Below are 11,668 nucleotides of genomic sequence, written 5' to 3' on the forward strand. Positions count from 1 at the left end.
AATATGGGGCAAATGCAAATCGCATGTCGGCCGAAGCGAAGACGGTCTATTGAAGAGGTCTATCGTCGTCATACCAAAGGTTACATTGCTTTGTTACCCAAAAGTATGTAACATATGCATATGAGTGCGCAAGTTACAACGAAGCAAGTAGGCTTCTGGCCGTACCTTCATACACCATGCCAGGGTCTTCCATCACCCTAGCTGCGCTCCAAGCTTTATACACAAGACCTCACTTGCCATCCAAGCATCACAAGTAAACCGCCCAAGCAGTGGCGATCAGTACCGCCTAGCCGCGCCACCAGCCTTAGCCTCGAAATTCGATAATCCAAGGTGACATTGATGACGTCACATTATCCCACTCCCCATGGCACGAATCAACGACTTATCGGGGTCTCCATTGCACTCCACTTTATTGTAACAGTTTTGTTCGCTCCGTCTCCGAATTTTGCCCCAGCCTTGACACCACGAGGCACATGCTGGTTGCTGCCACGCGATGTCGCGGTAATTGCGAAGTGATTGGTTTGCCTTTTTGCGGAAGGTCCGGCAACTAAAGGGCATCTACACCTATGTACATAGGTTGAGACACGCCGTGGACAGTCTAAGATCAGGCTGAACCTAAAACTTTCAAAATTTCGTGAAAGTTATTTGACAGCAGGCGGGAATAATGTTGAGAATTTTTCTATCACCGATCCAATCATCATGTCTTCTAAACGTGCTTGGCCCGTGCAGTTGCATTTGCAAGAAAAAAGATCCATTGTTGAAACACTCCATTGTGAATACTAGGGTAGGTCACCACTAAATGTGGAGTAGATGTCAGGTGCTGTATTACCCATTATGGGAAGCTTTCCGTTCACATGCCCTGCCAATCCGACCTCCGACTTTTCAGCCTCATCTGCCTCCAGGACCTATCTACCGGTCTCCACCACGGACCGCAACGTACGCTACCACCCCTTCTAGAACAGCCTAGTTTATGGGAGTATACTCCTAGACCGGTTTATCCTTTCCGGTTCTCTCCGTCTTCGGTTTCCATCCTCGAGTCACTGGAGCGATACTTCTCCATCCTCGCTTTATTCAGTCTTCCCTTCAACTTATCTCATGATATCCAACACATTGGACTCTCACAATCGACACCTTTCACAGTCACTTCAGCATCGTTTGTACTATAACCAGATGATCTGCAGGCTGGTCCGCGGATCAACGAAATAAGCCCCTGCCAATCCGAACTTGCATCTTCACACGAACACTCTCTCCCACTCTACCTCTCCCCCCTCTTTCCAATAATCAATCCCGTCCCTCTTCACGAAACTCATCTTTTCCAAGACCCTTGCACTCCTCGCGTTCTCTTTTTCCGTCTCAGCAATAAACCGCTTCACACCTCTTTCTCTGCTAGCCCACTGCATAACGGCTTCTGCGGCTTCGCGGGCCATACCCTTACCCCAGTACGCTGTCGCAACACCATACCGAAGTTCAATCATCTCTTGCCAGTGCGGTAATGGGGGGTCTGCATCAGTGCGCAGCGGCATAGATGTCGTAGTTGCATCGCGCACACCCGCATATCCTACCCATTCCACGTTACTCAATGCTTGAGATATCGTTTCTGTTTCGTGCTCTTCAATGATGTGTACTTGGTCATTGGTTCCAGTGATGGGTCGTGTAGTCAGTTGGTCGATTTGTGCTGTTGATCGTAGGCCCACTGCAAGGTCGCCCAAATGCCTCTCTTGCCAGCATCGAGCAATATCTCGTGTTAAGATGATTTCCCGTGTTTCTTCTTCTGTCCAATTTCTTGCTGGGAAAGACGCCCCAAATCCCATCTCGCAAAAAGCCGCGTCGGCATGTAGACTGGCGTAGAGATTTACATAAGATTTGATGTTGACGGCGAGGGGTGTGGGGATGAGAACTAGCCGAGGTGTAAGGAGGATGAAAGAAGACGACGCCATTATTGAAGAGTTTTCGCTGGCCATTGGATATATTCTTGATAGGCGTATTGAGGTATTGGTTTGTTAAACTTGAGAAAAGAGAGTTGAAAGATGACTTTAGGCTTCCAAGCCAGTCATACTTGCAGTGTACTAGGTAAGAAACAGCCTAGCGCAGGATGCTCAAGAAATGTGGTATCAATCCAAGATGAAGTAATAAAAGTAGATTTGATTGAATAATCGCCCAATAAGACTACAGAATCGATCACAGAGTACTGAGTTCTAGGGATCTTTTGCTAATGCATGTAAAACCCTACTACCGAAGATTGAAGTGGGGGGTATCGAATTTTAAAGTTTCTACAACAATGCCTTTATGCTAACAAATGAAGGAAAGGAAAAAAAACATAAAACAACATCTCTATGCCTGTAGTTACAATGATGGAGAAGCAGGAGAGATATAAACAGAGGTGGGAACCTTCGTATCGCTACCGGAAGCTGACGAAGCAAACAACGCCTCAGCCTCATCAGCCAGAAAAGCTGGGTTACTCTCGAATCGCGGGTCAAGCCACAAAGCATTTGGATCCTTATCAGCAATCATCTTCTTAATAGTCTTCGGTTTCTTATGGCCTCCCGCGTAGAATATGGCAGCGCGTATAGCTCCAAAGACGGAGACGAGGGAATACAACTGTTTGTAGAGGGGATATGTCATAGCGGCCCAAAATCGTGGTTGGAGATCAGGTCGGTGGCGCGCGTTGAAGTACTTAAATGCGAGAATGGGAAGAGTGGCAGCGAGCATGAGGGGGAGGCCCAGGCGCCAGAAGTTCGTGTTGGATCCCATTGTGACGAACACGGGTACGCGGACCCAGTCGACGACAATGGTGGCGATGGAGTAGAGGTGGATGAACTTTTGAGTGAAGATGCCCCAGGGTGTTGTTTGACCGTTGAGTGAAAGGAGCATGCGGTCGGCAAAGGCGATGAGACGGCCATGTCGACCCATTTCCCATGAGCGATAACGTTGGTTCCACCAGTTGAGACCAGGGCCGAGAACTGTCGTAGGTACTTCAGTCTCAAGCACGCACGTCGCATCGAATGCGATGCGCTTCTTCATACGCTGCATAGAGAGACCGGTGTTGACGTCTTCGGCGATGAAGTCTATAGAGTGGTAGTTGCTGATGAGGTCGATCAAGGTCTCTCTTTCACAGAACCATCCTGCACCATGCGGGTATAGCACACCGCATATAGAGGACTCAGCGAGCTTGGTGAGACCAGACATCTTGTATTCGCAGTCCTGCCATGCAACGAGACACATTGGTACATCTCCATTTGCATCGACTGCCTTGAGGGGGAATGCGCAGCCTTTGGTGACGTCGTCCATCTTGTCAATTGGAGCACGGAAGTTGGCTGGTATGGATACATCATCGTCAACTGTCATGATCCAGTCGTGGTCTTTAGCAGCCATTGCTCCGACAAGTTGTGCCGCGTTCTTGCTGCCAATGGGCGACCAGATATAGTTTATGTCGGGGTGTTCGCTGTGAATGAACTTGCGGAACTCGGGCGACGGAGGATGTCTCGAACGACCATTGTCAACAACAAATATGTCTTGTGGCCGAAAATGGACAAAAGCGCTCTTGAGGACTTTGCTTGTAGCTTCGTGGTCGCTGTTGTGGCATGGGATGACCAATGCTGTGCGGTTGTTCGAGTTCGATGATGTAACCTCTACGCTGCTGGTCACTTTCTCAATGTCAATCTCGAAATTTGAGGTAGACTTCTCATCAGATGGGCTGACGGTCGGGTCGAGGGGTGGGACGCGTGCGACGAGAAGAATGATGGTGATCATAATTGGTTCGAGACCAAGCACGATGATGAGGACCGGCAGCATGTTGCTCCTAGTAATCTCCATTGACTTCTTGAGCCAACCGAAATAATGATCGGAAATAGCAATACCGACGGCCAGTGCAGCGACCAGGAAGAGTACAATGTACTTCTTCCAGGTGAATGGCCAAAACACCTCCCGTATATCAATCATCTGCCAAACCGTCCTAGGATGGACATGGTTGAAGACTTTCTGCTTGGCAGCAGAGAGCAAACGAAGGACTGCTCCTCTTCGGTCTCGTTTCTGGGCGCCTTGTCGAAGTGGTAGCGACTCGCTGCTTGAAAAAGCTGAGTTTGTTGCTGAAGAGCAAGGTGTACCAAATGGGTACTGTGAAGGTTGTTCATTGAAACTTGTGATGGAATTCGAAGAGTCGTATGAGATAAATGCAGGTCTTGGCGGGGATAATTCTTCTTGTGCGGGGGTGAGAGCTCCCGATGAATGTGTTTCAAGACGCGCGTCTTGACTGGGTTTGTCGGAATCGAATGCCAGAGTGGGACGAATTGGTGATATTTCGTCCACATCCTCTCTGCGTATGAAGGATATTCCAGTCATTTTGCGGTTAACGAAAGAGAGATGATAGTAGAAGCGAGTGTAGTAACTTGCATGAGGGTACATGAAATCGTAACGAATACAGTCTCTCGTACTTTTGAAGACTGTAGGCTTATTCTTCCTCGATCTAGAACACGATTACAAACTATCGATTTTTGAATTGCTATACTAGCACGTCAGAAACTCGAGGTTTTTCGAATTCAGCTTCAAGCCACAAGTCATGCTCTAGATTTCCGCAGACTCCAATACAAAGTCCCAGTGTCACTCTAAACATCCGTTTCGAGAGTTCGGTTCCTGTTTTAGTCTCATCGTCGACCGGTGTGATTACCGCTGCTCAGCTAAATGGCTTTCGTGGCTGCCTGTTGTCGATCAACACAGCAAGCCGTGGCTGAGACCATAGCTGTATCGTCTAGACATCCACCAATTCTCCCGCTTACCAATCTTGATTGCTGTTCTGCACCAATACAGTAAAGTACCAGTTACCTAAAAGCATGTTCCTCAACGATTTGCGACTTTCGCCTTCTCGGAACTGCCGAAAGGAATACAAGCCCCCCTGCATCTGCACGGTTCCTGGCACGCATCACCTATCTGGCTTACAGTCGGTCACTAAGCGAGAGGCAAGGCTGAAAAGGTAAAAGCTTGTTCTCTTTTTTGTTGCGTAATCGGAACATCCACGTTCCTGGTACATCAATATGTGATGTGGCTTTGCTATGAAGGTTAATCTGCAGTGTAACCTGTTTCGTAAGGCGTTTAACGTGACAGAACATCTGTATCTGGCAACTTCTAGGCACTCCATATGCGGAGATTCAGATGTCTCAAATGCTGTAAGAGACTTGTACATCCCAAATTCAGGCTTCAATCAATGGGTTAGTGAGCATCGAGCTAGATTGCTCCAATCTTCACCACGAATGAGCGATGAAACGGCTCGGTAGGATTTAAAATAATTTCGCGCAGACAGCCGAAAAGCTTCTCCGCGGTTCATGCTCCTGTGAGTACGAGAGGTTTGGTTCGTTATAGGCTATACCAAGCATGGAAAGGCATACAATGATGTATTGGCGGCACATTATGCTCCCGCCGACTCAACAATCGCCTTTTCTAGTACAGATCTAGATCGTCTATGGACATCTCTCAGCTGGCATGGCGCCTCAATTAGGGAATTTGTGATCTGGAAGAGTAACTCGACAGTCCCCGAGCGGATGTGACATCTAGCATTCGTATCTCGAAGGCAGACAGGCTACCCGATGCGCAAGCCATTGCAGAGAAACTGTGTGCTCAAGCTGAAACTAGCTGATGTTCGACATACTCAGCAAGCCATGTAAGAATTGGATGCATCGAGAGCATCTATAGAGCTCGAGGTTGTGAACACTTAAAGCAAGCAAGATTCTACACTCAGGATCAGCAAGTAACATTTTTCCAAACTTCAAAATGTCTTACTTTGAGACAGGCTCTTACGCTTCCTCTGATAACTCCACACCATGCTCACCAGCATTCAGTATATCTTCAGTGTACAGCACTCCCACCTCTGAGATCGATGAACTGCAGTACCCCGGCTTGACAGCAGCTAGTCTTCGTCGATCGAGACATATCCTAGTTGTTGGCGGACTTGGTTATATCGGCAGTCATACATCGTTGGAACTTCTTCGAGCAGGTTTCAGCGTTGTGATCATAGACAATCTCGACAACTCATACATGACGACACTGGACCGGATCAAAGCACTAAGAGACGACTACTACTCAGCAAGCTTGTTGAGCCCCTCGCTTATGTTCCACGAAGCCGACTATCAGGATGTGGACGCCATGTCTGCTATTCTTCACCAGTATGGAGCTGGATCACCCAGCTCGGTGATCGAAGGTGTCATCCACTTCGCTGCGTACAAGGCTGTACCCGAAAGCATTCAGCAACCACTCAAGTACTATTCCAATAACGTGTCTGGAATAGTCACTTTCTGCTCGCTATTGGACAGTCTTGACATCAAAACGCTGATCTTTTCCTCTTCAGCAGCCGTTTATGGAGAAGTGACGTCCGAAACTGGACTGCACATAAGCGAGAATCATTGTGTCCATGAAACTCGTGAGTGGACCCGTATGGACGGGAAGACCCAAGTCACACATGGTGGCTGTACAGCAATCTCCAATCCCTACGGCCGGACCAAGTGGATGTGCGAAGCTATTTTGAACGACTTGGCGATATCCGATCCATCTTGGCATATTGTGGCTTTGCGATACTTCAACCCAATTGGCTGTGATGCGTCTGGGAAGCTGGGGGAGGATCCAAAGACGGAACCGAGCAACCTAATGCCTAGCTTACTGCGGGCCATGGATGGTAGGATGTCACACCTCAAGATATTTGGTACGGATTGGGATACCAGGGACGGGACTGCGATGCGAGATTTCATTCATGTCAGCGATCTGGCATTGGGCCACGTTGCAGCCCTCAAAGCGGTCAGTGAGTCGCGACTGCGATGCGGGTCGCTCAATACGTTCAACCTGGGCACGGGAGACGGCAATTCAGTCAAGGAGATTGTGTCAGCTATGCAGACATGTTCGGGAAGTACCATCCCCATAGTGGAGGTAGGGCGGCGCGCTGGTGATGTGGGGGTGGTTGTGGCAGACCCCACGAGGGCAGCGGAAGAACTGCAGTGGAAGACGGAACGGTCGATCGATGATTGTTGCAGGGATCTTTGCAGATATCTGCATATCGATGATTGTACAGCGTAGTTGATGTTCTAGGTTTGGAGCGATTTGTTGCTAGCGGATATTGGGAAGAAACTAAAACATACTAGTGCCTTGTTTCATACTTCTTGCCAAGGCGGAATCTGGATGCCGCGTGTGAATGTCATTGGCTTTCCTTGATGCAGCGCTACTACCATGCCGCCAGTTTCTCTGGTACCATTTCTTCCTCTGCTGTCGTGATGAGCTGTGAAAGATCTAGAAACGCCACACTGCTGAGCCATTGTACAACCAACAGAAGTCCCCCGGGTCGAGTCCGAGTGTTTAAGCGCCTTGTTCATTTTCAATACTAATGCCAGGGATCTACCCAAGTAACATCAGATCCATCGGGTTAGCGACAAAATTTGTAGCTGATACCCATCCTGAGCTCTTGCAGCTGCTAAAAGCTGGAAATTTTATCCATGCAGTAGCCCCGGTTGTCAAAACCTCGAACCAAACTTTTGCCATGTTTCCCACAGCCACACTTCTGTTGGTTTTCGCCATACCTGATTTCCTCACCAAGGTAGCTGCAGAAGATTGTACTGTGTTCTCCACCAATGGCTCAACTGCAGCGACGTACGATTTCTATCGGTTCTACGACTTCCGAAATCTGAGTGAGAGCCTTCTTGGCAATGCGGATACAGTACCCGACAGTGGCGAAAAGCAATCGATAACAGTAGCATCTAATGGACAATCGAAGATCATTGCCGCTTCTCCTTGGAGTGCTGGTTGGGATGCTCGGCATTGGTTGAGGCCAGCAGCGAGAGAAGACACCATCGATATGCACTATACACCATCCAGTGTATCAATAAGTAGGTTATCGAACATGGGGTCTGGTTTATATTAACGAGTGATAGGCAAGAACAACGATGGGTCGAAAGATTCGTCTACCTACCTTACTCTTCACACCACACGGCTGCCCAACGGTACGCAATTAGCATCTGAGCTAGACTTTATCGAGCACAATGCTACATATGCCTCGATACGTATGTCGGCGCGCATACGTGGTGCAAGTGGTGCAATTGCCGGCTTCTTCACATACCACAACGACACCGCCGAGTCGGACATAGAAATTCCAACCGGGGGCACTAGCAACGAAATACATTGCTCAAATCAGCCGACTACAGATCCAGATACAGCAGTACCAATACAAGACGCAACATTCAATGTCTCTATGGAAGATCGTAAACCTACTTCTGGCTGGAACAACTATCGGTTGGACTGGATACGTGGGAGAAGCGCATGGTACGTCGATGGCAAACAGACCGCCGACACTAGTGTAAATGTGCCGGGTGCCGAGAGTACGATCATACTGAACCTTTGGAGCAATGGCGGAAACTTCTCAGGACGAATGGATATTGGGAATGAAGCTTGGTTCGATATTCAGTGGGTTGAGCTGCTTTTCAATACCACTTCTACCACTGTTGCAAAGTCCAGTAGGACTGTATGCTCTGTGGAGTCTTCTCTAGGATCTCCAGTCCCAAGCACTTCCTATTCTATACATGAAAGGGCTTCGGAACACCTTTGGTGGGTTGTCGGGCTGGTCTCGATTGTAATATTTGTACAGTCTATGTGATTTATGGGGGCGCTGGCAGTAAATCTATTTGGAGTTCAATTTTACAGAAAACAAAAAGACAAGATGTTCAAACCCAAGGAGAGACATGAATATTTAGGGCAAGATCGCTGTCAGCCAAGCTGCCCCGCAAACGCCATTGTAACGCGATAGTACTGGACAAACAGTTGTTGAAGAAGAGCTTCACTGTGGATATTAGGGAAAAAAACAATTAACTTGAGCCTTCACTTGCTGGGTGATGTAGTGGATTTGATGTGTGTTTGATTTCTTGAACAGATGACTGTTACAACGAACCAAAAGGAGTTCTCAGTGAATTTTCAAAACACCTGTGAGTACTCCACTAACTCTTTTCTTTCAGTATCCTAAGTAAATTTTGTTACTGAATTCATCCCAAGTAGTATCACAAAGCTCTTTCTTGCTTTCAATCTCATTCCCTTATGATTGGTTGACCATGACCCCTTCCTGTCGGCCTAGTGCCAAGGCACTAGGCGTCAGGATGAGGTAGCCTTGCGGCGTTTTCACAACAAAAACCTTCCCCGCACTCTAACAGAACACACATTTTATCTCTAAAGTCACATCAGCTATTAGGTATTCTTACATACCTCACACGTCTCACACAGCTTGAGCTTTGGTGGTGCGTTACTAGTGGCTAGCCAGCCTTGCACTCTTTCTTGACTTCCCGCGATGGCGAAGATAGTGCAATCATCTGTTCTAGCAGCAGTCGCAAGGCAATTACCTTCTTTTAAAGTTATGAAGTGCTTGACTAATACACAAATAGATGCTTGGATTCAGGCGAATATTCGGATCTCACCATCAAATGTGGAAATGACGTACACAAAGTACACAAAATGATACTTTGCACCCAGTCTGACTTCTTTGCAGGTGCTGTGAGATTTCCGGGCAAAGTGCGTCGCTTTCAGAATGCACTAGACTCTACTAACATGTACAGGAATCTGAACAATCAAACATCGATCTCCCTGAGGACGAGCCGGCAATCATAAAGTTGATAATGGGATATTTTTACACTGGCGATTATAAATGTGACCCACAAGATCTGCCCGACTTTCCGAGTTCTTTTGTCGCCTTTTGTAAGAAGACTTTTCGCAACAAAGAAGATGAATTCTACACGTATGACTTTCCACACTCGTGTGTAGATTGTACACGGGAGCAAGGGGGTACTCCGCTCTGTCCTCATCACCATTGCTCACCTGAACGTAATAGTTGCGGTTTCAGATGCGACAAATTTGTATGCAGTTCCTGTGAGGAGCAGTATGATGACGAAATCGAAGAAATCAGGTTCAAATTGCAAGCTGAAGATCTTCTGGTTCATGCGAAGGTGTATGAAGTTGCCCATAAGTACAACATCGCGGGTTTGAAGGAACTGTCGAAAGAGAAATTCAAGGATGGGTGTGAGAAACATTGGGATGCCAATGGATTCTCAGCTGCTGCAGATTACGCATTCTCGACAGAGAGGGAAGAAGACAAAGGGCTAAGAGATATCGTTATTGACACCATCGCTATGCATATCAAGCTCATGAAAAAGCCAGAAGTTCAAGTGCTTATGGGAGAGTTTGGCAGCTTGTCTCTCGGAGTCTTGTTGAAGAAGGCAGATGACCATCGCTGGTTCTAGGAAAAGAACAATTGCGATCACTCTGCTCGGGGAATTGAGGTGTTACTACAACACCCTCCATCCGCCAATGGAGACGCTACAAGAATCACTGTGGATACGAACACGTAAAACCGCTCAGCTCTTCTCCACCTTTCAATTGTCCATATAATCTCACCAGCAAGGAAAGTTTAAACTTCAATCTGCCTGAGTACAGCGTCTTGGCGTAAGCCTCCATAGATACCCCAAACGACCAGAACAATCAACTTTCGTTTTTGTATATTTCATTTTACATTTCTACATTCCTAGTAACTCCCCCAGTCGTACTCCCAGTCATTAATATGGCGTCAGAGGCCGAAACCCAGATTCTGGGCTCAATCAAAAGGTAACTAACATTCATGATCAAATCATTCCACACCGGCAAACAACGGAACCTAACCTAACCAACCACCACCAAGCTCTCTAATATCAGATCTCTACTCCGACCTCCAAATAACCTGCGGCCCAGATACCCACGCCATCCACAAACTCATCGTCTGCCCACGCGCCGAATCCTTCGCCCGAGCACTCAAATTCGGCGGCTAAGTCTGTAGTTATACCCACATCATCATCATCATCATCCAAAAAGAAACTTATATCACGTGAAATCCCAACACAGCAAACTAACCCAGCTTAAAGGAAACTTCAACAAGCGAAATCAACCTCCCAGAAGACGACCCAGCGATAATAAAACTCCTCTTACAATACCTACACGAGGGTGACTACCACATCCCCCCTTCCCCTTCTTCTCCTCCTCCTCACCACCACTCTACACCAGCGCACCAAACAACCTCCTCACACACCCACCTCTACACTTTATCAGAAAAATACCTTGTTGCCAGCTTGAAACCCCTCATTAGTACTAAAAAAGATTCTCGAGCGCCTATGGGGCGTTTGGGGAAAAGGGATTTTTGTAACCAAGGCGAGGTGCCGTGGTTGAGAGGACGCCGGGTTGGCTCGCCAGAAGGAATGCCCGTCGCCGATATACAAGGTATAGAATTCAGGAGACAGCCCAGTAGATGTTGTTGTTGTTTTTTCTTCTTCAGAAATCAAGAGAGTTGGATTGCGCAATGGAAAGGGGGGAGGGGAGGGAGGGATGAAGTTCAAGAGTGTTGGGTTACCGTGCTTTTTTCTTTTTTTTTAATATGTTGTAGAAGGGGGTATGTAGAGTAGAGAGAGTATAGGACTGAATCACTGTTATTTTGTGAGATAATCGAAAGATAGATTGACTTGAAATAGTTGATATTTGAAAAAAAAAACGCCGAAAACCCTTTGTTGGCACGATAAAGGTGCACGTGGTGAATCAACTTGCAGCTGCAAATACTATAGTGAGGAAGCGGATTGATTGATTGTATCTGTTATCGTGTTGAGTATCTACAGTACCTCCGCGCACGGGCCAATAGGCG

The 11,668-nt window shown here is 47.4% G+C and overlaps 6 protein-coding genes across 6 annotated transcripts; 4 read left to right on the top strand and 2 right to left on the bottom strand.

Annotated features, from left to right (window-relative positions):
• Positions 1-1,232: 1,232 nt before the first annotated feature.
• Positions 1,233-1,937, bottom strand: COCCADRAFT_39725 (uncharacterized protein; the record flags this gene model as incomplete). The annotated part of the gene is made up of 1 exon (XM_007717529.1): positions 1,233-1,937. The coding sequence occupies one exon, from the start codon at positions 1,935-1,937 to the stop codon at positions 1,233-1,235; it is 705 nt and encodes a 234-aa protein (XP_007715719.1).
• A 406-nt stretch (positions 1,938-2,343) lies between these two features.
• On the bottom strand, positions 2,344-3,750 carry COCCADRAFT_105080 (glycosyltransferase family 2 protein; the record flags this gene model as incomplete). The annotated part of the gene is made up of 1 exon (XM_007717530.1): positions 2,344-3,750. The coding sequence occupies one exon, from the start codon at positions 3,748-3,750 to the stop codon at positions 2,344-2,346; it is 1,407 nt and encodes a 468-aa protein (XP_007715720.1).
• A 797-nt stretch (positions 3,751-4,547) lies between these two features.
• COCCADRAFT_105058 (uncharacterized protein) lies at positions 4,548-4,727 on the top strand (the record flags this gene model as incomplete). The annotated part of the gene is made up of 1 exon (XM_007717531.1): positions 4,548-4,727. A coding segment is annotated over one exon (180 nt), but the record flags the coding sequence as incomplete, so codon positions are not given.
• A 1,033-nt stretch (positions 4,728-5,760) lies between these two features.
• On the top strand, positions 5,761-7,053 carry COCCADRAFT_29040 (uncharacterized protein; the record flags this gene model as incomplete). Its single annotated transcript, XM_007717512.1, has 1 exon — positions 5,761-7,053. The coding sequence occupies one exon, from the start codon at positions 5,761-5,763 to the stop codon at positions 7,051-7,053; it is 1,293 nt and encodes a 430-aa protein (XP_007715702.1).
• Positions 7,054-7,510: 457 nt separating this feature from the next.
• Positions 7,511-8,620, top strand: COCCADRAFT_29041 (glycoside hydrolase family 16 protein; the record flags this gene model as incomplete). Its single annotated transcript, XM_007717513.1, has 2 exons — positions 7,511-7,856; positions 7,902-8,620. The coding sequence occupies 2 exons, from the start codon at positions 7,511-7,513 to the stop codon at positions 8,618-8,620; spliced, it is 1,065 nt and encodes a 354-aa protein (XP_007715703.1).
• Positions 8,621-9,068: 448 nt separating this feature from the next.
• COCCADRAFT_39729 (uncharacterized protein) lies at positions 9,069-10,247 on the top strand (the record flags this gene model as incomplete). The annotated part of the gene is made up of 3 exons (XM_007717532.1): positions 9,069-9,118; positions 9,396-9,522; positions 9,567-10,247. 3 exons carry the CDS (start codon positions 9,069-9,071, stop codon positions 10,245-10,247), a joined length of 858 nt encoding a protein of 285 aa, XP_007715722.1.
• Between the last annotated feature and the right edge of the window lie 1,421 nt (positions 10,248-11,668).

This window comes from Bipolaris zeicola (assembly GCF_000523435.1).
Source record: "Bipolaris zeicola 26-R-13 unplaced genomic scaffold scaffold_183, whole genome shotgun sequence".
In the NCBI taxonomy this organism is placed as follows: domain Eukaryota; kingdom Fungi; phylum Ascomycota; class Dothideomycetes; order Pleosporales; family Pleosporaceae; genus Bipolaris; species Bipolaris zeicola.